Genomic DNA, 27,521 nt, shown 5'->3' with positions numbered 1-27,521 from the left:
GTGACAGCAGGACAAGGGGCTGCTGTCCAAGTCTTGCCGTCCCCACGAGTTGTGCGTCAATCCTCTTTATGTCATTTTTCCTCCACTGCTTCTGCCTCCTCAACCTCCTCTCGGTCTTCCACCTGCACCCAAAGCCTGTCTGGTCATGCCACAAGCTTTCTAACTGCGCAGAAGGGATCCTGCACACCTCCTTACTATGCTGGCAGTAGGGCTCAACGTCATCAGGCGGTTTTTACATTGAAATGTCTGGGAAATGTGAGTCACACAGCTGAGGAGTTGTGGTCAGCTCTGGAGAACCAATTTCATGAATGGTTGTCTCCACTGGACCTGAAACCAGGGAAGGCCGTGTGCGACAATGCTGGAAACCTGGGTGCGGCCCTTCGCCGGGGCAATGTCACACACGTGCCTTGTATGGCTCACGTGTTGAACCTGGTTGTCCAACAATTTTTAGCCCACTATCCCAGACTAGATGGCCTTCTGCAGAGGGCACGGTCGCTGTGTGCTCACTTCCGCCGTTCGCATCCCGCAGCTCAGCGACTTACATCTCTACAGAAGTCGTTGGGCCTGCCACTTCACCGGCTAAAATGCGATGTGCCTACCCGGTGGAATTCAACTCTGCACATGTTGCAGCGACTGTGGCAGCACCGACAAGCCCTGGTGCAATACGTTCTGACGTATAGCCTGGGCCAACGAGATTCAGAGGTGGGGCAAATCACGCTGGAGGAGTGGTCTCAGATCAGGGACCTATGCACCCTTCTGCACAGTTTTGAAATGGCGACGAAGATGTTTAGTGCTGACGATGCCATTATCAGCATGACTATTCCGGTGATTTACATGCTGGAGCACATGTTAAACAGAATTCGGAGTCAGGTGGTGGCACAAGAGGAGGTGGAGGAAGTAGAGGAGGAGGAGTTGTATGCGGAAGGGCTAACATCTGCAAGGTCCAGACGGTCGGCAGCACCAGGGCGGCAGGCATGTGAGGGTGGGGGAGAAGATTTTACCAGGGCGCATGGTAGCAGCCAAACTAGTGAGGAAGGTGCAGGAGCCCAGGAAGAAGTGGAGGACGAACTGATGGAAGACTCATCAGATGAGGGAGACCTTGATCACATTTCTGTTGTGCGAGGTTGGGGGGAGAGGACAGAGGAAGGAAGCATGATTGTTACCTCGCCACCAACACAACAGGGACTTGGTGCTCCTGGATGCGCAACACACATGAGTGCCTTCTTGCTGCACTACCTGCAACATGACCCTCGAATTGTGAGAATTAGAAATAATCCTGACTACTGGGTTGCCACACTGTTAGATCCCCGGTACAAAAGTAAATTTGCAGAAATTATTCCTGCCATAGAAAGGGATGCACGCATGCAGGAGTATCAGCAGAGACTGTTGCAGAATCTTACATGTGCTTTTCCACAAAATACCAGTGGTGCACGTAGTGAATCTCACAGTTCCAACTTGCCAACCGTGGTCTGTATGGAATTGTTCAATAAAGGGCCCAAAATTAAGATAACATAGATGGGAGAGGTCTCTATGAATAGGAATTCCTAAGTATTTGATACCCTGTGAGGGCCAGGCAAAGGGAAAGTTGGACTGGATGGAATCCTATATGGATTTAGGGAGGGAGACATCGAGGGCCTCAGACTTCGCTGCATTGATTTTAAAATTTTACCATGTAACAAAGTGATCTATTTCAGCCATAACAGCAGGGATGGATATATGTGATTGAGTGATATATACTAGGACATCATCAGCAAATAGAGAGCACTTGTACTCGGTGCCTCCCACCTCAATCCACCTAATATTGGGGTTATGGCGAATTGATGAGAGCAGGTGCTCCGTCACTAGGATGTATAAGAGAGGGGACAGAGGACATCCCTGCCTTGTCCCATTGGTGATTGTGAAAGGTGATGAAAATGTTCTGACGCACCCCCTGGGCCTTGGGACACCCGGAGCCGGACCCTTTTTGGTGGATGCTGGTGGTTGTAGTCTTCGTGGCGGCGATCCGGTTCCGTGGCTCAGGGCGGTCAAACCAGTGGCGGAACTATTTATGCGGTTTTGATGTTTAAATGTCCGACTACGCCACCCGTGGATTGCGGTCAGAGTGAACCGCCGCTACAGGGCAGACCGCTAAGGCTGGTGTTGTGGGTGCAGCAGAGCGTAGCATAACTCCCCACGGGAGGAGTATAGCCTCAGGGCAGTGTATGCGGAGGATGGGGGTGATGGTGCAGGGCAGCAGCAGTAACGACACGGAGTCAGTGATGCAGTTCAGGGCCTTTACTCACAGTTCTTATTATCCAGACCACGTCTGCAGGTAACGGCTGCCCACGTCGTACTGTGCTCACCAGGTGAGGGGCTCAGACAACTCCCAGATAACTTTGGAGCGCTTCACAGGACCCCCTTTGTGTGTCCTTTGTCTGGCCTTTCTTACCAACACTTCTGTCCGGCTGCCTCGGGCCTCCTCTTGGTAAACTTGGCGCCAGTTTCCCTGACCCTATGTGGTGCCTTCCTAGCGGGTGGAGCAAGGGGCTGCGCCACATAAAATGTCAGAGCCTCCGGTTTCTAGCTGAGGGTCGTTTCCTGCCTCCACTAGTTCGGGGACCGGTCTCCCCCTTTGGCCTGACCCCTCCACGCAGGTGGATTCGGGCGTGCGGTGGCGACTCGCCCGTCCGCACCCCTGGGATCCCTTCATTCCTCGTTCCTGGAGCCTTCTCCGCTCCTCTTCCTTCCTTCTCCCTCTTGCAGGCCTGGGCCTCTGTTACTAGGCCCGCCTCCGGAGCAGAGCTCATGCAGAGCCCCTGCTCCCTGCCACTTCTGCTCAGACTTCTCTGCACTGAACTAAGATGGTGCCCACCTTTTATACTCCCTTCTCAACGCACCCAGGAACTGCTTCCTCCCTGCTCCTGCACTGCAGGGTTCCCCTTCCTCAGTGTTCCCTCCCCCCACTCCAGCCAGGGACAGGGACTGTCGTGCCCATCTCAGGGGCATATTGGTCGCCCTGCCCCACGGCAATGTGGTGTAATGCATGCAGGTGTCGGGTCCTGATCCACACTCCATCCTTATCTGAGAGTGAGATATCACACCTCTGGGTGAGGTGCAATACGTCTGTAGCAACCGAGCCCTCGGTGCTACAGTTCCATTTATCTTCAGCCTAGGTGACGTATTGTGATACAGGGCCGTGATTTTGGCTATAAAAGGGTCCCCTAGACCCCTACCCCAAGCTTTTTAAGAGAATCATATATGGCGTGCCAGGAGACTCTATGGAATGCTTTCTCAGCATCCAACGAGAGTATCTACTTACAAATTTTTAACTGCATCTAGCCCAGGAAATACTTTGTGCCTAGTAGCAGTGTCTGCTAGTCAGCGGATTATCCCGGCTGTTAAGCAAGCTACACCACCTGTAGTTTGGACACTTAATTTTTTCAAAGGAAATGCTTCGGGACCACGGGATACTTAGTGAAGAGCATCAGGAGGCACCCCAAGGCATAGGGGCTGGGACTGGCAGTAGGATGCCTTGCGGTGGACAGCCGAGCTCGATCCTTATAAAAGCTTTTTAACTGCAGCAGCTTTAGTGGACGCTACTGGAGCTGGAATTACGCGGCTGCTGGCATGAGACTTGCCCTCCAATAGATCCTTGTAAATGGATTTAAAGTGTATTCATTCAAATTAGAGGGACAATTTAAATTAAAAAGCTTAGAGCTGCCTCCACCACAGGGGGGCTCTCTCGACCCACCAGCGGACAGGCACCAGTATTGGGAGAGGGGGGCTGGCCGTCAGGGTTCACCGCGGCTCTGGCACAAACCCGGCGACACGGAGGTGGCACGGGCAGGAGCGGACTGGCCGTCTCGGCTTCTCACTTTTTGGATTTTAGAAGGGCATGACATGCCTATATCTGTGTCTCCCCCTCCTTTTACTCCTCCACCTCTTTTCTTTTCGCATGACTATATGTACTTGTCACTTTTCCATGTGTTAGTTGTGTCTTCTGAGCAGTTTGTCAGCTTTTGGACACCTTTGAAGGTGTTTTCTATGTGTTTCTATGTGTTTTTGTTTGCCTGCCATTGGTTTTAACGGTGTTCGAAGGTGTTCGACGAACAGTTCGACGAACAGTTCGGCGAACACACGGGTGTTCGACGAACCGAACCGAACTCGAACACTACGGGGGTGGCTCAACACTATTCTGCTGCTGTTAGATATTTCTATACAAAGGCCCAGGTCTCAGGGGCCAGGAATACTTTTTTTTGGATCTTAATCCTCATTATTTGCTTAAAAAGCAATCCAGAGAACACCGTTTTTCTGCGCCATTTGCTTGTTGGCACTGCAGAATACAGCCAGGTCCTTTCCATATTACAGCGCTAGAAATCCAGCTATTTAAAACTGTGTTTTCTCCATCACTGGGATCACATATACGTTTTCAGAAAATATTGCCATTTTTGTCCTCCATTCCAATTTTTTTTCACTGTGTCAGCGAAGTTTTTGACACCGGTTTGCTGTTCAAACTAGTTACCTACAGGCCAGGTATTTAAAACTCTGTTTTCTCCGTCACACGGATCACATATACGTTGTCAGAAAATTCTGCCATTTCTGGCCTCCATTAAAAATTTCTTTTAGTGTGTCAGTGAATCAATTCATAGCAGTTTGCTGTTAAAACTAGTTACCTAAAGGCCAGGTATAACTCTGTTTTCTCCATCACACGGATAACATATATGTTCGCTCCAAACTCAGTCATTTGTAGTGAGCGTGGAAGATACTGTCCTCCATTTAAAATAGGCAAGGCACGCGGCAAGTCACGGGGAACTGGACATGATGGTGCACGTAGAGGCCGAGGACAAGGCCGTGGGCAAGCTGAAATTCTGCCACAACAAACACCCACATCTTCTCGCCTGACCTTCCTGTCCCAATTCCTAGGGGACCGCATCACACCACTATTGAACCTAGAGCAGTGTCAAAAGGTTGTTGGTTGGATAGTGGATAATGCTTCCACGAACCGAACCGAACTCGAACACTACGGGGGTGGCTCAACACTAGTCTTGATAGATGCCTTCAGGAAAGACGGGTGAGACCACCTTCTCTGGGGCCTTCTTGTCGGGGTTGTATACCTTTGCCAGGAAGGCGGTCTGGGAGTGAACCAGTGCTGGGGGAGGTAGAGGAACCCATGCAGTTTGGGGTGTCTGTGCATCATACATCTCCCCGGAGAATCGCAAGAACAAAGGCGTATGTTTTTTTTGTGGGCAAAAGGGACATTTTGTTGGGACCTGTCCTTCAATTCCTAAACAAAAGGAGACTCAATTAACTCTTAGTAGTCTGGAGTTGGATAAACAAGGGGTGCATTTGTGGCCAAACTGCAGTTCCCACTTTGTCCTGACAGCAGAGGTGGTGCTAGAGAGCAAAACCGAGAACATTTCTGTGTTTGTTGACAGTGGAGCCGGAGTCAGCATGGTGGATTCTGAGTCTGTGTCTTGTTTGCTGTACTTTAGGTAAACCTATTTCCATTTTTGCCATCGACTCGGCGCCACTTGTACAGAAAGCAATTACTCAGATTGTACATAATGTAAAACTGAGGGTGAAGTCAGTTCATTGTGAAATAATTTCTTGCTACGTCCTGGACAATCTTCCCACTCCGATTGTCTTGGGTATACCTTGGCTTGTTAAACATAATCCATTAGTGGATTGGCAAACCGGGGAGATTATTGAATGGGGAGATTACTGCCAGGAGAACTGTTTAGATATTTCCCTTGCTACTGTCTCTATGGAAATATTACCTGCTTTTCTGTCTGGTTTTGAGGATGTTTTTTCTGAGAGGAGGTGTCAGGATTTGCCTCCTCATCGTGCTTATGACTGTCCCGTTAACCTGACCCCCGGAGATAAACTACCTAAGTCCAGACTGTATAATCTTTCTGGTCCTGAGAGACAAGCCATGAAGGATTTCATTGCAGAAAGTCTGGAGAAGGGACATATCAGACCCTCATCTTCGCCCGTGGCGGCAGGGTTCTTCTTTGTGAAGAAAAAAGATGGTGGTCTATGTCCCTGTTTAGATTTCTGGGAATTAAATCAAATTACCATCCGTGATCAATACCCTCTTCCTCTGATTCCTGATTTGTTCAGCCAGGTTGTAGGAGCTAAGGTAGTCTCCAAGTTGGATTTAAGGGGAGCCTACAATCTGGTTAGAGTCAAAGAAGGGGACGAATGGAAGACAGCATTCAATAACCCGGAAGGACTTTTCGAGAGTCTGGTTATGCCCTTTGGTTTGACAAATGCACCTGTGGTATTCCAGCAGTTCATGAATGATATTTTACATCATTTGGTGGGAGGTTTGTTGTGGTCTATCTGGACGATATTTTGGTTTACTCACCTGATTTTGAGACTCATCGGGGGCATGTTAAGCAAGTACTCCAGGTATTAAGGTATAACAAACTTTATGTCAAACTAGAAAAATGTGTTTTCTCTGATCAGAAGGTGTAGTTTTTGGGTACTTGTTGTCATCTTCGGGTTTTCGGAACGATCCAGAGAAGATCCGTACAGTCCTTGATTGGGAACGCCCCGAGAACCTGAAGGCTCTGCAACGTATTCTGGGCTTTACTAATTTTTACCCGAAATTCATTCAAAATTACTCTTTTATAGTGAAACCCCTTACTGACATGACTAAGAAGGGGTCTGATTTTTCCAAATGGTCGGATGCTTCCCTCCATGCTTTTTCTTACTTAAAGAATCATTTTGCCACTGCACCTATACTCAGTCAACCCAATGTTTCTCAACCCTTTCTTGTGGAGGTTGATGCGTCGGATGTCGGGGTTGGGGCTGTGTTGTCTCAGGGTTCGTCACCCGGTAAATGGCGTCCATGCGCCTTCTTTTCTAAAAATTGTCTTCGCCTGAGAGAAATTATGATGTGGGTAATAGGGAACTTTTGGCGATCAAATTGGCATTCGAGGAATGGCAACAATGATTGGAGGGGGCTGTCCATCCTATTACTGTTATTACTGACCATAAGAACCTGTCAAATCACCAGTCAGCTAAACGTTTAAACCCTAGGCAAGCCAGATGGTCCCTGTTTTTTACTAGGTTCAATTTTGTTGTCACTTTTCATCCAGGGGTCAAAAATGTCAAGGCTGATGCTTTGTCCCGGAGCTTCCCTGGTGGTGGTGACCATGAGAACCCTGCCCCGATATTACAGAAAGAGGTGGTCATTTCAGCACTTTATCCTGAACTGGAAGGTGAGGCGTTGGAGGCACATGGGGATGCCCCTGCCTCCTGCCCTTCAGGGAAGTTATTTGTACCATCTGATCTGCACTGCAATGTAATTAAGGAACATCATAACTCTGTGCTTGCTGGGCATCCAGGTGGTAAGGCAACCGCGGACCTCCTCTCTCGTCATTTTTGGTGGCCAGGGTGGCATCGGGATGTGATTGAACACGTAGCTGCTTGTAGTATTTGCGCGAGTACTAAGGTTTTGCATACCCGTCCGTCTGAAACTCTTCTTCTGCTACCTATCCCTAGTAGGCCATGGACACACTTGTCCATGGATTTTATTACTGACCTACCAGTTTCTGCAGGCAAAACGATGGTCTTGGTGGTAGTAGATAGGTTCAGTAAAATGGTTCACTTCATCGCATTGCCTGTACTTCCAAATGCCAAGACACTTGCTCAGGTGTTCATAAATGAGATTGTGAAGCTTCACGGGGTTCCCTCCAATGTGGTTTCAGATCGGGGGACCCAGTTTGTTTCCAAGTTCTGTTCTCAACTGGGGGTGCAGCTGTCCTTTCCTTTTGCCTTCCACCCTCAGTCGAATGGTCAGACCGAGGGTGTCAATCAGAACTTGGAAACCTACCTCAGGTGTTTCGTCTCCGAAAATCAGGAGGATTGGGTATCCTACTTACCGCTGACAGAATTGCCATTAATAATCATCGGCAAGAATCCACTGGCAGGTCACCGTTCTTCGGTGCATACAGTTATCACCCACAGTTTGGTACCTTTAGTGGAAGAGGAGCTTCAAGAGTCCCTGAGGAGGAACGGTTTGCTTCGTTGCTCTCCCCGGTATGGATGGGTGCTCTGAGCAATTTAAAGATCATGGGAGACATATGGCTGACAGAAAACGCTTGCCAGGTCCGGACCTGAATGTGAATGACTGTGTGGTTGTCTACCAGGAATATAAGATTGAAAGTTCCTTCTTGGAAGCTGAGACCTAGGTTTATTGGTCCCTATAAAATAACCGCCATCATTAACCCAGCAGCGTTTTGTCTTGAATTTCCTCAGGCCCTTAAGGTTTACAACGTGTTCCACAGGTCCTTAACCAAAAAGTATGTGGAATTTCTAGAGACCTCACCTCTTCCACCGCCCCCAGTAATGGTTGATGGTAATCTAGAATTCCAGATTTCGAGGATTGTAGATTCTCATCTGCAACGTCATTCTCTACAATACTTGGTGCACTGGAAAAGCTATGGTCCAGAGGAGAGGATGTGGGTTTCAGCGTCATATGTGAACGCTCCCAGATTGGTTCGCTCATTCCACACCACTTTTCCTGAGAAACCCGGTCCTGAGTGTCTGGAGGCCACTCGTAGAGGGTGGCGGTATACTGTCACGGGTATGTCAGAAGTGACAGACAGTCGCCCTGCAGTTGGTTGCAGGAGATCTCTGCATTTGGCATTACAGACATCTTCTTAGATGAGAGGCTGCATTTAGGACTCAGCAGCTACCTCCCTCTGGCTAATTAGCTCTCTGGCCTGGGTGTATAAATACCTGGTGTGTCTGAGAGAAGGCTTGTGAAGGCTTAGCAAGAGCAGTACTTCGTCCTTTCTGGAGCTTGAGGCCGAGTGCACATTTGGAGTCGTCTAAAGCTAAACAATCTTCCCGTTTGTCTACCCTTATTGTCTATAGAGTTTAGTGGAGATCGACTAGTGCTCAGCTCCTCCCATCCCTAGCCTTAGTCATACGCCAGGGAAAGACAGGGCGAGGCAAGTGTGCGGCGATTGCTGAAAAGGCAATATAGGGACGGTAGTTGAGGCAGGGTGACACTAGGCCACTCCCCCCTTTCCCTAGTGTTTGGGATCCCTTTCTCTCTTCCCTCTGTGTTGCACTAGTCTTTCCCACACCTGGCATGACATCGGCTCTCATAGCAAATCGGCTATGACAATCACAGGGATCTCCTGCAGACCCTGAGTTGTCATGCCAACCCATCGGTGCCCCGCGATCATGTGACTGGCACTCTGATGGGCAGGTCTTATGATGCACTTCCGGCACGGCCATTTTTAGTGCTGCTGTCGGAGATTGAAGTGGCATTTAACATGATAACAGCCAAGGATGGATTGTGATTCCATCTTCAGTTGCTAGGGGCACATGTCAGCTGATAAAATCAGCTGACATACAGTACAGACCAAAAGTTTGGACACACCTTCTCATTTAAAGATTTTTCTGTATTTTCATGACAATGAAAATTGCACATTCACACTGAAGGCATCAAAACTATGAATTAACACATGTGGAATTATATACGTAACAAAAAAGTGTGAAACAACTGATAATATGTCTTATGTCTTATATTCTAGGTTCTTCAAAGTAGCCACCTTTTGCTTTGATGACTGCTTTGCACACTCTTGGCATTCTCTTGATGAGCTTCAAGAGGTAGTCACTGGAAATGGTCTTCCAATAATCTTGAAGGAGTTCCCAGAGATGCTAAGCACTTGTTGGCCCTTTTGCCTTCACTCTGCAGTCCAGCTCACCCCAAACCATCTCGATTGGGTTCAGGTCTGGTGGCTGTGGAGGCCAGGACATCTGGCGTAGCACACCATCACTCTCCTTCTTGGTCAAATAGCCCTTACACAGCCTGAGGTGTGTTTGGGGTCATTGTCCTGTTGAAAAATAAATGATGGTGCAACTAAACGCAAACCGGATGGAATAGCATGCCGCTGCAAGATGCTGTGGTAGCCATGCTTGTTCGGTATGCCTTTAATTTTGAATAAATCCTCAACAGTGTCACCAGCAAAGCACCCCCACACCATCATACCTCCTGCTCCATGCTTCACGGTGGGAACCAGGCATGTAGAGTCCATCCTTTCACCTTTTCTGCGTTGCACAAAGACTCGGTGGTTGGAACCAAAGATCTCAAATTTGGACTCATCAGACCAAAGCACAGATTTGCACTGGTCTAATGTCCATTCCTTGTGTTCTTTAGCCCAAACAAGTCTCTTCTGCTTGTTGCCTGTCCTTAGCAGTGGTTTCCTAGCAGCTATTTTACCATGAAGGCCTGCTGCACAAAGTCTCCTCTTAACAGTTGTTGAAGAGATGTGTCTCCTGCTAGAACTCTGTGTGGCATTGACCTGGTCTCTAATCTGAGCTGCTGTTAACCTGCGATTTCTGAGGCTGGTGACTCGGATAAACTTATCCTCGGAAGCAGAGGTGACTTTTGGTCTTCCTTTGATGGGGCGGTCCTCATGTGAGCCAGTTTCTTTCTAGCGCTTGATGGTTTTTGCAACTGTACTTGGGGACACTTTCAAAGTTTGCCCAATTTTTCGCACTGACAGACCTTCATTTCTTAAAGTAATGATGGCCACTCGTTTTTCTTTACTTAGCTGCTTTTTTCTTGCCATAATACAAATTCTAACAGTCTATTCAGTAGGACTATCAGCTGTATATCCACCTGACTTCTGCACAACACAACTGATGGTCCCAACCCCATTTATAAGGCAAGAAATCACACTTATTAAACCTGACAGGGCACACCTGTGAAGTGAAAACCATTTCCGGTGACTACCTCTTGAAGCTCATCAAGGGAATGCCAAGAGTGTGCAAAACAGTCATCAAAGCAAAAGGTGGCTACTTGAAGAACCTAGAATATAAGACATATTTTCAGTTGTTTCACACTTTTTTGTTAAGTATATAATTCCACATGTGTTAATTCATAGTTTTGATGCCTTCAGTGTGAATGTACAATTTTCATAGTCATGAAAATACAGAAAAATCTTTAAATGAGAAGGTGTGTCCAAACTTTTGGTCTGTACTGTATGTCGGAAAAGATGCAGGCTCATCACCGTAGCCCGCATCAAACAGGGGGAGGCAACTTATGATGTGCCTATACATCATAAGTCGTAAGGGGATTAAGATTGTCTAAGTCTTCTGCACATTCATAGCAGAGGAGTATATTAGCTTTGTTAGCTGCAAAACTCATTCCTATTCATACACTTGACTATACATGAAGGCTCGGACTCTCCTACAAGAGAGCAGGTGAATCTCCCGGTGGGACACTGCAGAACTGGACTCCCAACTCACCACATGAGTAGTGCTTTGCACAATACACTTAATGCAGCATATACAGACGAGGGTAACATCTCATCATTCATTTAACAAACTACTATGTTTTATTATTTAATAGAAGCAAAGCAAAATTTGAAAACAATGGTCAGGAAATGTAGATGAAAAGTTAGCCCCCAAAATCGATAACACTATTGAGCCCTTAGCACCCCAGTCTGACACTGAACATGTTGAAAAATGTTCATGCCTCATGTAAAAAAATATATTGTTAAGACTCAAATAACTTCACATAGCTCATCTTCAAGTCAGTGTGCTATTGGAGAAAAGCTGGTTAAGCAAAGCTAGGGCTTAGAGGAGTTCTCCAGGTCTATAACACTGATAACGCATCTTCAGGATAGGTAAATTTCCGGCACCCAGCACTCCCACTGATCAGCTGTTCTCAACTCCAATGGTGGCCAGATATTAACACTGCAGTTTGAATACCACAACTCCATTGACTATGTAGTGGCCATTGCCAAGAATTACATAATTTTAATGGGAACGGAGCTGCAGTTCTCATCAAAGTCCACTACACAGTGAGCACAAGAAACTATGGATTCATTAAAATAGCTACATGTGAATACACCCATGAAATTCTAAAAGTATGAGATGTCAATTAATTATCCACTATTATTCTGATGGAATTTGATTTTTCATATGAATATATCCATTAAAATCCTCTGAATATGCAATGTCACTTCAGTGTGTAATACTTCAATGGAGAAAAAAAATAGTGCAGATAATTTTTGCTTTGAACAGAATGACTCTATATCAGGAATGAAAAAACAAACAAAAAAACAAACTTTTTTAATGGAATTTTTGTTTAACACATAATTATTTTTGGTCTAAACATTTTTTTTATTTGCAATTAACTGGTACTGTAATGGGGTCAAAAATTGCCCCTGTTCGCTATTATTTTACTATTGTCATGTCACATTGTGAATATGTTTTCTTAAATGCTTTCATCATTGTAATTTGATCATACATCACTATTAATGAAGTAGATGAGGTCGTAATATCATACAGAAATAAAGACAGAAGGAATATAAGTATGCTTTTATCACAAATTATACTCAATTTAAAAGAATATTAGAACAAATATTATAATATTAAAAAGGAAAAAGGAAAGGTCATGAAGATTATAAGCCTGGATAACCCCTTTATAGATTCAATTTTGATAATCCTGCCCATTTCTATTACAGATTACTTATTCATTTTACCTGAAATAAAGGTTTCATGAAGATTTTTTAAAACAAATTCAGTCCATTCTCCTAAAAGAACCCCTTTTTCTGGAGCCTAGTAAGTGCTGAAGTAATCGTTGGGGCAAAATTCCTTGATGTAAGTTTCCTGTTTGGTGATTGGGGGGTCCATTGTGTCACCTTGTAGGTCTGTCGCTTCTGGGAAATAGTCGGTAGGTGGTAGGTCTGTCGCTTCTGGGAAATGTTACCCTATTTATCCCACTGATCCTATGATATCAATGCAGATAGTGTTTCAAATCTCCCAGTTTGGTATAAGCCTATATATAGATCATGAAGGCTTAGATTAACTATTTTCGAGATACTAAATGCCATAGCGTTTCAAAAGGAAAATACTTACATAAGGACTTAAGGAATGAGTGATAACTTGCTGATGGTTAGTGGTCCCTTTGCTGGGTCCCCCAATGACCCAAGAATGGGGCTATACAGAGTCCTGTCTAAGTATAGCTGAAGATGAACACCGCTTCATTCATTGCTGAATAAACTATCAAACATACTTCTCCAGCAAACCATAGACATTGAATTTAGTGGTGGTACATTTGAGCAGCTAATATCTCCATTCAAACAGCACTCCATGCCCCATTCTCAAAATGTATGTGGGTCCCAGCGATCAGCAAGTTATCACCTGTCCCATGAATAGGTGATAACTTTCCCACTTGATACAAATCCTTTAACCCTAAATAACCACCTAAAATCACGATAAACATGAAGTGAAACACTCTTTATTCATTTATCGCCATCATGATAAATTATTATAATTTTTTATAATTTTTAATACAATGGTTTTTTTCAACGCATACAAAAAGCACCAGCTGAAACTATTAACCTTTTCCTTTTCAAACTATTCTGGGCGATAATGACCAGTTCAATTTTTCAATTTCTTTTTTGCATATGTTCATCAAACGTCTATGAAATAGCAAAAGGCTCCATGATAACAGACTAGAGTTTCCTCTGAAATACTGCACCTTTTCGAGAGAGATATCAATCAAGTATAGCTGGTTGGGGAGAAGCCAGAAGGGAGACGACCATTCAGATGTGAGATTAAAATTGTTAACAACTGGTTCTTTATCTGGTCAACATAGCAATATTGTTGCAATGTACTGTCATTATCAGTGTCTCCTAAGTGTCATCCCAAATACCCCCAAAAGTGTCATCCCCAAAGCATCCTTCAAGTCTCAACCTGTGTCCCCCTTAAGGGTCATCCTCGGTGACCCCATAAACATCAGCTAGAGCTTTCCAAATTGTCATCCACACACCGATAGGGCCAGCCATAGTACCTAGTCTCAGTGACCTCCTAATTGTCATCCCCAGTGCCCCTTCAAGCATCAGCCACAGTGTTAGACACTGTATCTCCTTTACTGTCAGCCACAGTGTCCCTGTGGTAAAAAAATAGAAGTCCCTCTCTCTGGAAGCAGGTTACTTGGATGCAACAACGCAGACAATGAGGAGACAGTGGTACTTATCCAACACTATTTGACTAACACACAAAAAAAATCTATTTATAAGTATATATATACGCAAGTAAGCACTATATTGCCTGTAACAGTAACAGGGTTAATAGTACATTGTGACACAGCAATACGACTAAATACAATATCTCTGCAATGTTCTATTACATACACCATTCTTGTTATCTAGCAGTTAAACAACTATTAATGCCTTTATGTCTCAACTTCACGGGCATCACTCTCAGTACAAGGCCCGTCCCTATCGTAGTCTCTATAAACACATCTGATCTGCACTGGCTCTAACGGGGGTCACCGGTATTTCCCACTGTGCCGAAAGTCCTAGATATGCGAGTCATTGGGATTACAGTGTGCTTGTCGCACTGGCCACTTCCATTCCCTGAAGCACGGTCCCAGCTCACATGCTGTACCGTACGTTTATACTGGAAGCATCGGCCAACAGGAACGGCCCTCTGCTACAGCTGGATTGTCTCCTGAGCCTGGTTTGGATTTGGTCATGGTTTTCTACTGGTGCTGTTTACGGTATTCTACTGGCGCTATTAACAGATCTTCTACTGGTGCTGCTCATGGATCTTCTACTGGCGCTCTCTGCAGCCACATGATCTGCCTGGTCCATGTTCTGGCACCAACTTCCTCTTCTCGGCACAGCCAGGACTTTTTATAATTAGTAACTGCAACACAGGTATCACCTGACCGGGTATCATCTTCTATAACTCTTCCCTGGGGAAAAATGTACTTCATTCTTTGGTTCCTACTAATATAATTCTTTCTTTACTTTCATTTTCGCCTTAGACCTGCAAATTGCGATGTTAACCCACTGATACTCATTAGACACTAATCATACTCGTCTTTTCTCTTGTCTACTTCCTTACATATCCATGAAAACTTATCATCCCCTCAATATTTTAGGCTGCTTTTATACAAAATATAGAGGTACTTTAACTTGAGGCCGTCATTTTAATAATGTAATGCACCTAAAGCTAAGTTCACTCAGTTTTTTTAAGAGTTTATTGGAGTTGATCCAAAACCCTGGTAAAGATTTAATTAAGAACTCGTTTTTGAGGCTGCATAAGTCATTCGCGGTCATGTCTCACAGGTGATGATGTCAGTAACGTCATTGCCCATGAGACATGACCATGAATGACCTATGGAGCCCCGTCCTCATTTTCTGGATATGGTTTTTGTTTTCTGAAGAAGCGGGTTACACTTCGAAACGCGTAGAAAAGGAAAAAAAAAACGTTATTTTACATTATCTCTAGCATTCGACGTACATTCATTAGCTGGCAGCGTGGCTATAGACCACGAATATTCCATTTTTTATATAAGTTCCAGAATTGGTGCATCTAATGGATGTGCTATTTCTGGGGCAGCTGGTCTTATTAGGCTGGGAAGAGGCCAATATTCATGGACTTTCCCAGCCTATTAATATCAGCCCCCAGCTGTTTACTTTGCCTTAGCTGGTTATTAAAAATAGGGGAGACCCCACCTCATTTTTTTACGGTCCCCCATCTACTATATAATCGGTTTATCCCGTCTGTCTGTCTGTCCAGGAAATCCCGCGTCGCTGATTTGTCCGGCCGCGGCCAATCAGCGACGCAGGATTTCAGAACAAGTCGGGAGATAGCAGGGCTGACACTGCCCATGTGGTCATGTGACTCACCAACTGCCCATGACGTACTGAACATGTTTTGTCAGTCAGAGTGTGATGTACTTCTGTCACGTTTAATGAATACGTTCTGTCAGTCACAGTGCGACATAGTTCAGTCACGTTTACTAAACATGATCAGTCAGAGTGTGATGTACTTCTGTCACGTTCAGTGAGCACGTTCTGTCAGTCACAGTGTGACATACTTCTGTCACGTTTCATTCACCATGGTACGCGGAACAGGAGACCCCTGGCTGCAGCCGCAAATAGTCGTGATGTAAGCGGAAGCAAGAGCCAGCTGCAGCCAGGGGAATTACGTGCTGGCTGTGCGTGGTCAGCGATGTTGTCACAAGCAGTATTGACAACATGACATAATTACAAAATTCATTAGGGGCCCCGGGGGGATACATTGGGGGGTTAATTTAAAGTAGTGCACAACCCATTTAAACACTGCTACGCTGATTAGTCGCGCCCGGTCGGCCGCATACATATTCTAGAATACCCGATGCGTTAGAATCGGGCCACCATCTAATCTATAATAACAAGCAAAGGCAAAGCAGACAGCTTGGGGTCTGATAATAATAGACTGGGAAGCGCCATGGTTATTGAGCCCTTTTCAGCATAATTTAGACCAGCTCTTAGCCAACAGAAGCCAATGGGGGCCCAAACTTTTGTGTTGTAAAATGGGGGTAGTAAGGGGTAGGGGGCTGCAAAAAGAAGCAAAATGGGGGTAAGAGCAGGACAATTGCCCTGCAGACAAATGTAGAAACGCAAATGAATTAAAATAACATTGAATAAAAAAAAATAATAATCTTGAACCATGAGGCGGAGGTTCAAGTGGAGGAGGAGGTGGAGGTGAAAGTGGCAGTGTAGGTGGAAGAGGCAGGGGACGAGGTAGCCAACTTTTTTTTAGGGAAATGACTTAAAAGAACATAGAATAAAATGAACTAAAAAATTACAATCTAGAACCTGGAGGCAGGGGTCCAAGTGGAGGAGTGGAGCAGTGCCTTACATGTGTAGATTACTGTACTTGTTAATAAATGAATCAATAAATGCAAAAAATAACGTGGCTTTCCCCCTATTTTCAATAACCAGCAAAAGGAAAGAAAACAGCTGTGAGCTGTTCTTATTATGCTGGGAAAGGGCCAATATCCATGGACCTTCCCAGACTATTAACATCAGCCCCCAGATGTCTGATTTGCCTTTGCTGGTTATTAAAAATGGGGGGATCCGAAAAAAAATGACGTGGGGATTTTTAATAACCAGCTGAGGCAAAGAAGATGTAGCATCGGCGTCTCTGCCCCCTGCCAGGCAGAGACGCCGTCCTTCTCACCTCCCCGCTTTTCGGGGCGTCCTCCTGCGCTCCTCTTCCTGCTGCGGCCGGCGCGCGCAGCTTCCCGGGCACTGTGCTTAGGGCACGCGCGCGTGCGCTCCCCCTCTCTTAAAGGGGCCGCGCGTGCCGTCCTAAGGAGTCCCCGGTCAATAGCCGAGGGTCCTCCCATATATAAGGCACCTCCTCCAAAATGGAGGTGCCCGAGCAATAGTTGTTGCACAGTATACTCACCTCTGCTTCAGTCCTCAGGTCCAGTTGCCAGCCTGACTACTGTTCCAGTCCGCCAGCCTGTCTACTCTTCAGCCAGACAGTCTGTCTTCCGTTCAACCCGCCAGTCTGTCTATGGGAAAGTCCGCCTGCTTACCAGGAAACACCTGCTAGTCACCTGTCTTCTAACCTAGAGACTTCAGCCAGCTCTGCTGTCACTTGCCGTGACCACCTGTCTGCTAACTTAGAGACTTCAGCCTGCTCTGCCGTCACGTGCCGTGACCACCTGTCAGCTAACCCAGAGACTCCTGTCTGCTTGTTGTGCCCATCCGCTATACCAGTCAGTCCCAGTCTGCTGACCCGTGGGAGCCACCTGCTCTCTTACAAGGTCGTCCCCAGGGTAGCACCTGGTCCCTCTGCTCGGTCCCTTCCCTGGTCACGGAGTCGTTAGCCGCCGTACGACCAGGGTCGGTCTGAGTTGATACCTAGTTAAGCCCCTCTGGGTCCCTCCTTGCACCTCGGCACAGAGGTTCCACCCCCCGGACCCGTAACAGAAGACAGATGGTAGCTGATATTAATAGGCTGAGAAAGTCGATGGATAATGGTCCCTTCCCAGCATAATAAGACCAGCTCATATCTGTATGCTTTTCCTTGGTTGGTTATTAAAAATAGGGGGGACCCCACATTGTTTTTTTTCATTTATGTTTTAATTTATTAACAAGTACAGTAACCTACACACACGGCACTGCTCCACTCCTCCATTTGGACCTCTGCCTCCTAGTTCAAGGTTATTATTTTTCATTATTCCATGTTATTTTAAGTCCTTTTCCTATCCAAATTTGTTTGCAGGGCAATTGTACTGCTCTTACCTACATTTTGCCACCTTTTGCAACCCCCTAGCCCTATGACCATTTCACAGCACCTAAGTTCAAGTCCCCATTGGCTTCTATGGGGTTTGGGTTCAGGGTCAAGTTCTGGTAACCGAACTGAACTTTGGACTACAGTGTGGCTGAACCCGACGAACCCGAACTTCCACGGGTCCGCTCATCCCTAGCTGTGGGGGCTATACATGCAATTTATCCTAGAAATATTGAAGAACTGAAAAACATTTGCAGGGAAGAATGGTCCAAAAGTCCTCCATAATATAGAGCAAATCTTATTAGCAGCTTCTGGAAATATTTGGCAGAGCTAACCGCTAAAAACGGGACATATTGAGCTCAAGGCTCCACTTTTTACTAGATGCGCCAAATAAAGAATTTTTTATTTTTAGTTACATTGTATTTGTCTATAATTGCAACTTTGATAACAATCAAACACATTAGTAACCAATTAGATAATTCCAAAGGGTTCACTTACTTTTATTTCACATGTAATTTTTATCAATTTAGCATAATATGTTTACATTTCAAAGCAATGCTGAAGAATTTGATGTTACTTTGGTTTTCGGGCATGAATAAAATATGTACCTTCAAAATCAACAAGATCCATCCTTGATTTATCCACACGTGGCGCAAACACCGCTTTTTCAATCTGGTAACCAGCTTCTTTGAAGGCCATCTCCAGATCTTCCTTTTTTAGGGTCAATGTACTAAACCGCTTGTCACCAACGAGATAAAAAGTAGCATTTAGCCCACTTGAAATTATAAGGTGACCTCCAGGTTTTATCAAGTCCTTGAAATTTTTCAGAACTTCACAGTATGACTTTATGTCCTTACACGGAGCTTCGAGACAGAGACAACACAGGAGACAATCCACTGGTGATACAACGACTGGGTCGAAAGGGTTTCTCTTAAGAGCGTCACATTTCAGGAATTCTTTCACCTTACTGCGGAGTTTCTCTGCCTTTTTGTTGCAATCATCCCTTTAAAAATGCAAGAATATTATTATTTCACTTACTGTTATGCTAATGAAACATTAGACAACCAACATCTACAGTGCTGGCCACAAGTATTGGCACCCCTGCAATTCTGTCAGATAATACTCAGTTTCTTCCTGAAAATGATTGCAACCACAAACTCTTTGGTATTATTATCTTCATTTAATTTGCTTGCAATGAAAAAACACAAAAGAGAATGAAGCAAAAATCAAATCATTGATCATTTCACACAAAACTCCAAAAAAGGGCCGGACAAAAGTATTGGCACCCTCAGCCTAATACTTGGTTGCACAACCTTTAGCCAAAATAACTGCGAACAACCGCTTCCGGTAACCATCAATGAGTTTCTTACAATGCTCTGCTGGAATTGTAGACCATTCTTCTTTGGCAAACTGCTCCAGGTCCCTGATATTTGAAGGGTGCCTTCTCCAAACTGCCATTTTGAGATCTCTCCACAGGTGTTCTATGGGATTCAGGTCTGGACTTATTGCTGGCCACCTTAGAAGTAGTGTTGAGCCACCCCCGTAGTGTTCGAGTTCGGTTCGGTTCGTCGAACACCCGTGTGTTCGCCGAACTGTTCGTCGAACTGTTCGTCGAACACCTTCGAACACCGTTAAAACCAATGGCAGGCAAACAAAAACACATAGAAACACATAGAAAACACCTTCAAAGGTGTCCAAAAGCTGACAAACTGCTCAGAAGACATAACTAACACATGGAAAAGTGACAAGTACATATAGTCATGCGAAAATAAAAGAGGTGGAGGAGTAAAAGGAGGGGGAGACACAGATATAGGCATGTCATGCCCTTCTAAAATCCAAAAAGTGAGAAGCCGACACGGCCAGTCCGCTCCTGCCCGTGCCACCTCCGTGTCGCCGGGTTTGTGCCAGAGCCGCGGTGAACCCTGACGGCCAGCCCCCCTCTCCCAATACTGGTGCCTGTCCGCTGGTGGGTCGAGCGAGCCCCCCTGTGGTGGAGGCAGCTCTAAGCTTTTTAATTTAAATTGTCTCTCTAATTTGAATGAATACACTTTAAATCCATTTACAAGGATCTATTGGAGGGCAAGTCTCATGCCAGCAGCCGCGGTAATTCCAGCTCCAGTAGCGTCCACTAAAGCTGCTGCAGTTAAAAAGCTTTTATAAGGGTCGAGCTCGGCTGTCCACCGCAAGGCATCCTACTGCCAGTCCCAGCCCCTATGCCTTGGGGTGCCTCCTGATGCTCTTCACTAAGTATCCCATGGTCCCGAAGCATTTCCTTTGAAAAAATTAAGTGTCTAAACTACAGGTGGTGTAGCTTGCTTAACAGCCGGGATAATCCGCTGACTAGCAGACACTGCTACTAGGCACAAAGTATTTCCTGGGCTAGATGCAGTTAAAAATTTGTAATTAGATACTCTCGTTGGATGCTGAGAAAGCATTCCATAGAGTCTCCTGGCACGCCATATATGATTCTCTTAAAAAGCTTGGGGTAGGGGTCTAGGGGACCCTTTCATAGCCAAAATCACGGCCCTGTATCGCAATACGTCACCTAGGCTGAAGATAAATGGAACTGTAGCACCCTGAGGGCTCGGTTGCTACAGACGTATTGCACCTCACCCAGAGGTGTGATATCTCACTCTCAGGTAAGGATGGAGTGTGGATCAGGACCCGACACCTGCATGCATTACACCACATTGCTGTGGGGCAGGGCGACCAATATGCCCCTGAGATGGGCACGACAGTCCCTGTCCCTGGCTGGAGTGGGGGGAGGGAACACTGAGGAAGGGGAACCCTGTAGTGCAGGAGCAGGGAGGAAGCAGTTCCTGGGTGCATTGAGAAGGGAGTATAAAAGGTGGGCACCATCTTAGTTCAGTGCAGAGAAGTCTGAGCAGAAGTGGCAGGGAGCAGGGGCTCTGCATGAGCTCTGCTCCGGAGGCGGGCCTAGTAACAGAGGCCCAGGCCTGGAAGAGGGAGAAGGAAGGAAGAGGAGCGGAGAAGGCTCCAGGAACGAGGAATGAAGGGATCCCAGGGGTGCGGACGGGAGAGTCGCCACCGCACGCCCGAATCCACCTGCGTGGAGGGGTCAGGCCAAAGGGGGAGACCGGTCCCTGAACTAGTGGAGGCAGGAAATGACCCTCAGCTAGAAACCGGAGGCTCTGACATTTTATGTGGCGCAGCCCCTCGCTACACCCGCTAGGAAGGCACCACATAGGGTCAGGGAAACTGGCGCCAAGTTTACCAAGAGGAGGCCCGAGGCAGCCGGACAGAAGTGTTGGTAAGAAAGGCCAGACAAAGGACACACAAAGGGGGTCCTGTGAAGTGCTCCAAAGTTATCTGGGAGTTGTCTGAGCCCCTCACCTGGTGAGCACAGTACGACGTGGGCAGCCGTTACCTGCAGACGTGGTCTGGATAATAAGAACTGTGAGTAAAGGCCCTGGACTGCATCACTGACTCAGTGTCGTTACTGCTGCTGCCCTGCACCATCACCCCCATCCTCCGCATACACTGCCCTGAGGCTATACTCCTCCCGTGGGGAGTTATGCTACGCTCTGCTGCACCCACAACACCAGCCTCAGCGGTCTGCCCTGTAGCGGCGGTTCACTCTGACCGCAATCCACGGGTGGCGTAGTCGGACATTTAAACATCAAAACCACATAAATAGTTCCGCCACTGGTTTGACCGCCCTGAGCCACGGAACCGGGTCGCCGCCACGAAGACTACAACCACCAGCATCCACCAAAAAGGGTCCGGCTCCGGGTGTCCCAAGGCCCAGGGGGTGCGTCAGAACATTTTCATCACCTTTCACAATCACCAATGGGACAAGGCAGGGATGTCCTCTGTCCCCTCTCTTATACATCCTAGTGACGGAGCACCTGCTCTCATCAATTCGCCATAACCCCAATATTAGGTGGATTGAGGTGGGAGGCACCGAGTACAAGTGCTCTCTATTTGCTGATGATGTCCTAGTATATATCACTCAATCACATATATCCATCCATGCTGTTATGGCTGAAATAGATCACTTTGTTACATGGTAAAATTTTAAAATCAATGCAGCGAAGTCTGAGGCCCTCGATGTCTCCCTCCCCAAATCCATATAGGATTCCATCCAGTCCAACTTTCCCTTTGCCTGGCCCTCACAGGGTATCAAATACTTAGGAATTCCTATTCATAGAGACCTCTCCCATCTATGTTATCTTAATTTTGGGCCCTTTATTGAACAATTCCATACAGACCACGGTTGGCAAGTTAGAACTGTAAGATTCACTACATGAACCACTGGTGTTTTGTGGAAAAGCACATGTACACTGCGTTCCAAATTATTATGCAAAAAGTGTTTAGGAGTGATAAGGGAAGAATTTGTTTGTTTGTCAGTTAAACTCATTGATGGTGATGTGTGTCAGGGCTCTTTATATCACTGTAAGCAATTGCAGACACCTGTGCTAATTAGTTTGGCAGGTGTGTCCAATGAAAGGCAAGACTACTTAAGAAGGCTCTCTCACATTATTAAGCAGCCTACATTTTCTGACAAAATGGGAAAGAAAAAGGATGTGTCGGCTGCTGAGAAGCAACAAATTGTGGAGTGTTTAGGTCAAGGCATGACTACAATCAACATTGTGCGATGATCAGGATGAAGTGTCTTGGCAATCAAGAAGTATGTAGCTGATTCACAGTACACACGTGTGCGTGCTGATAAGGGCAAATTGAGGACTCTTTCCTACAGGCAATTACGTCAGGTTGAAAGAGCAGCGGCAAAAAAGCCTTGTCATAGCAGCAGACAAGTTTTTGAAGCTGCTTGTGCCTCCAACGTCCCCCGAACAACAAGATGCAGGGTCCTTCAGAGGTTTGCAGCTGTGCATACACCATCCTGTCGACCTCCTCTATCCACTTCACACAAGCAGAAACGGCTCCAGTGGGCCAAACATTACATGAAGACTGATTTCAAAACTGTTTTGTTCACGGATGAGTGCCGTGCAGCGCTCGATGGTCCAGATGGATGGAGTGGAGGATGGCTGGTTGATGGACACCCCACGCAAACACGGCTACAGCGCCAACAAGGAGGAGGTGGAGTAATGTTTTGGGCTGGAATCATGGGGAGAGAGATTGTCGGCCCCTTTAGGATCCCTGAAGGCGCTAAAGATGAACTCCATAATGTATGTGGATTTTCTCAAACAGCACTTCCTGCCATGGTTCAAGAAGAAGAACCGTGTATTTCACAGCAAGATCATTTTTCTGCATGATAATGCACCATCTCATGCTGCACATAAAACATCTCTGGCTGATATGGGCATAAAAGGGGACAAACTTATGGTGTGACCCCCATGCTCCCCTGACCTCTACCCCATTCAGAACCTTTGGAGCATCATTAAAAGGAGTGTCTATGATGGCGGGAGGCAGTTCACATCTAAGCAACAGCTCTGGGAGGGTATTCTGTCCTCATGCAAAACAATTGAAGCAGAAACCATCCAAAACCTGACAAATTCAATGGACGAGAGAGTTCAGAAGCTCCTTTCGAACAAGGGGTCCTATGTGAAAATGTAACATCACCTAGAATAAAGTTTTGAGTTGAAAACTGTTTGATTTCAGTTTCTAACAACCTGCTGATGCTTATAATTTCAAAAATGACCATTTTTTTGGTCTTTATTAAAATGAAAAGGTTGATCGAAAAGTTTGGGGGATCTAAGAGTGTGGCAACCCAGTAGTCATGATTACTTCGAATTCTGACAATATGAGGGTCATGCTGCAGGTAGTGCAGCAAGAAGGCACTTATGTGTCTTGCGCATCTCGGAGCCCCAAAATTATTTTCCGGGCTAGATGCAGCTAAAAATTATTTTTAATTTTAAATCTGGTGAAGCTTTAGTATAGATGGCCTAATAGGATCAGTGCTGCACACTGCTACAAAGCCCAAATTATTTTCCAGTCAAGATACAGATAAACATGATTAGTAATTTGAAAGCTTAAAACGGTTGGTAGGGTGATTTTAACCAATCATCAAGCTTTTACTCTCCCCAGGATGACACAGGGGTAGAAAAGTCGTTTCGGATCCATGATTTGTTCATCTTTATGAACGTGAGTCTGTCTACATTATCAGTGGAGAGCCGCGTGCGCTTATCTGTCAGCACACCACCAGCAGCGCTGAACACACGTTCAGACAGAACGCTGGCTGCGGGGCATGACAAGATCTCCAAGGCGTAAGTGGCTAGCTCCGGCCATTTATCCAGATTGGAAGCCCAAAAAGAGCAAGGGTCCAGTGACACAGTCGTGGCTTTAATGTTTACTTGGAGATACTCCTGTACCATCGTCTCTAGGCGTTGACTATGTGTCAGACTTCTTGTCTCCTGTGGCCTTGCAAAGGATGGGCTAAAAAAGTGGTGAAATGATTCCGCAAAATTGATGTTACCAGCAGATACTGTGGTTCTGTTACGGTTTGAGTGCTGAACACTTGACGGTCCCACGGTTGGCAAGTTGGAACTGTGAGATTCACTACGTGCACCACTGGTGTTTTGTGGAAAAGCACATGTAAGATTCTGCAACAGTCTCTGCTGATACTCCTGCATGCGTGCATCCCTTTCTATGGCAGGAATAATTTCTGCAAATTTACTTTTGTACCGGGGATCTAACAGTGTGGCAACCCAGTAGTCAGGATTATTTCTAATTCTCACAATTCGAGGGTCATGTTGCAGGTAGTGCAGCAAGAAGGCACTCATGTGTGTTGCGCATCCAGGAGCACCAAGTCCCTGTTGTGTTGGTGGCGAGGTAACAATCATGCTTCCTTCCTCTGTCCTCTCCCCTCAACCTCGCACAACAGAAATGTGATCAAGGTCTCCCTCATCTGATGAGTCTTCCATCAGTTCGTCCTCCACTTCTTCCTGGGCTCCTGCACCTTCCTCACTAGTTTGGCTGCTACCATGCGCCCTGGTAAAACCATCTCCCCCACCCTCACATGCCTGCCGCCTTGGTGCTGCCGACCGTCTGGACCTTGCAGATGTTAGCCCTTCCGCATACAACTCCTCCTCCTCTACTTCCTCCACCTCCTCTTGTGCCACCACCTGACTCCGAATTCTGTTTAACATGTGCTCCAGCATGTAAATCACCGGAATAGTCATGCTGATAATGGCATCGTCAGCACTAAACATCTTCGTCGCCATTTCAAAACTGTGCAGAAGGGTGCATAGGTCCCTGATCTGAGACCACTCCTCCAGCGTGATTTGCCCCACCTCTGGATCTCGTTGGCCCAGGCTATACGTCAGAACGTATTGCACCAGGGCTTGTCGGTGCTGCCACAGTCGCTGCAACATGTGCAGAGTTGAATTCCACCGGGTAGGCACATCGCATTTTAGCCGGTGAAGTGGCAGGCCCAACGACTTCTGTAGAGATGTAAGTCGCTGAGCTGCGGGATGCGAACGGCGGAAGTGAGCACACAGCGACCGTGCCCTCTGCAGAAGGCCATCTAGTCTGGGATAGTGGGCTAAAAATTGCTGGACAACCAGGTTCAACACGTGAGCCATACAAGGCACGTGTGTGACATTGCCCCGGCGAAGGGCCGCACCCAGGTTTGCAGCATTGTCGCACACGGCCTTCCCTGGTTTCAGGTCCAGTGGAGACAGCCATTCATGAAATTGGTTCTCCAGAGCTGACCACAACTCCTCAGCTGTGTGACTCACATTTCCCAGACATTTCAAAGTAAAAACCGCCTGATGACGTTGAGCCCTACTGCCAGCATAGTAAGGAGGTGTGCAGGATCCCTTCTGCGCAGTTAGAAAGCTTGTGGCATGACCAGACAGGCTTTGGGTGCAGGTGGAAGACCGAGAGGAGGTTGAGGAGGCAGAAGCAGTGGAGGAACTTTGACATAAAGAGGATTGACGCACAACTCGTGGGGACGGCAAGACTTGGACAGCAGCCCCTTGTCCTGCTGTCACCATAGTTACCCAGTGCCCAGTCAGCGACATGTAACGCCCCTGTCCATGCCTACTCGTCCAAGTGTCTGTGGTGAAATGCACCCTGTCACACACAGTTTCTCAAAGAAGCGGTGATGTTGTGTGCGACATGCTGTTGGAGCGCAGGCACACCTTTCTTTGAGAAGTAGTGCCGACTGGGCATCTGGTACTGGGGCACTGCGACGGACATAAGGTCTCGAAAATCCTCTGTGTCCACCAGGCGGAAAGGCAGCATTTCTGTAGCCAAGAGCTTGCAGATGGTGAAATTCAACCTCTTAGCTTTCTCATGGCTAGGAGGAAATGGTCTTTTACTTGTCCACATCTGAGGGACCGAGGGCTGGCTATTGTGCTTAGACGGGGTTGATAAGGGTGTCCCCGGCAAACTGCCGGTCTGTGAGGAAGATGCAGGCGGACATGTTAGGTTGCCTTGATCCAAAGGTGGTGCTATCGATGTCGGACAGCGCTCAACACCAGCTGGTGTTACCACCTCCAAAGAAAATGATGACCTGCCAATCACGCTGGCTGTTGCGGGTAAAGAGGTGGCAGGTCTGCGCCCCAAAACAGGTGTGACTGCTCTCCCCCCAGTCACAGAGGATGAAGAGGCCGCGGATGCACAAGATATGGCAGACGGTGGTTGGCCCGGCCGGCTAGGCCGCATTGTAGCACACTGAGCTTCCCACTGCAACTTATGCTTCATGTCCATGTGCCGGTTCATGCTTGAAGTACTCAAACTATGTATTTTTTGGCCTCTACTTAGCTTTTGCTGACAAATGTTACAGATAACACGAGTTGGGTCATCTTTATCAATCTGAAAAAATGCCCAGGCTATGCAAGGCTTAGCACCCATGCGACCTGAAGAGCCACCACGACTTGTGGTGAGAGGCAGAGTTGTGTTTGAGGATGCAGTTGTTGACGTGCTTCCAGTACTACGTCTCTGTCCAGGAAGGCGCAACCTGACCTCGTCGTCACTAGCATCTTCCTCCACCTCCTCTGCTGACCTCATCTCTTGGCTGACTGTGGGTTGACAGTAAGTGGGATCTCCAACCTCATCATCATCACCCTGTGTGTTATCACACCCGTCGTCCTCAGAGCCAACCTGTTCCTGCCCTGACAAAAAACTAAAGTTGTCGCTCCAATCAGGTATTTGAGTCTTATCATCGTCTTCCTCATTATCTCCACCAACAGGAGTTACAGTTTGGGAATGAGGGTCTACATTATGGTCAGAACCTTCTGCGTCTGGTCCTGGATCCGACTCATAAAGATTCTGGGCATCAGTGCAGATCATTTCCTCGTCTGGATTCACAGAAGCGCTGGAGTCGACCTCTGATTCCCAGGCTATAGTATGAGTAAACAGCTCTGCAGACTCAACCATCTGTTCTACCTCATACTCAGACGGGCAGCTGGAGATTTTGAGCTGTGAGGAAGCAAGTGCGATTTGGGTGACACCTTTGAGGACTGGAGTATTTGTGATGTTGAAGTTGATGTGGAGGAGAGCCCACTTAAAGGAGCACTTGATATCCGTTGAAGCACCTGCTGTTTTTGTGCCTC

The 27,521-nt window shown here is 46.7% G+C and overlaps 1 protein-coding gene across 1 annotated transcript in view; it reads right to left on the bottom strand.

Moving 5' to 3' along the window:
• LOC141172610 (indolethylamine N-methyltransferase-like) overlaps positions 1–27,521 on the bottom strand; it is a 175,342-nt gene that overhangs the window by 130,175 nt on the left and 17,646 nt on the right. The window contains exon 4 of the mRNA XM_073657012.1: positions 18,648–19,042. Coding sequence (XP_073513113.1) covers positions 18,648–19,042 — 395 coding nt within the window. The remainder of the gene's footprint in view (positions 1–18,647; positions 19,043–27,521) is intronic.

The sequence above is a fragment of the Phyllobates terribilis genome, unplaced genomic scaffold (genome assembly GCF_046119375.1).
Source record: "Phyllobates terribilis strain yellow unplaced genomic scaffold, ASM4611937v1 Scaffold_12__6_contigs__length_324123572, whole genome shotgun sequence".
NCBI classification, from domain to species: Eukaryota; Metazoa; Chordata; class Amphibia; order Anura; family Dendrobatidae; genus Phyllobates; species Phyllobates terribilis.
The sequence above is the reverse complement of the archived record's forward strand: the minus strand, read 5'-3'. Positions and strand labels throughout refer to the sequence as shown.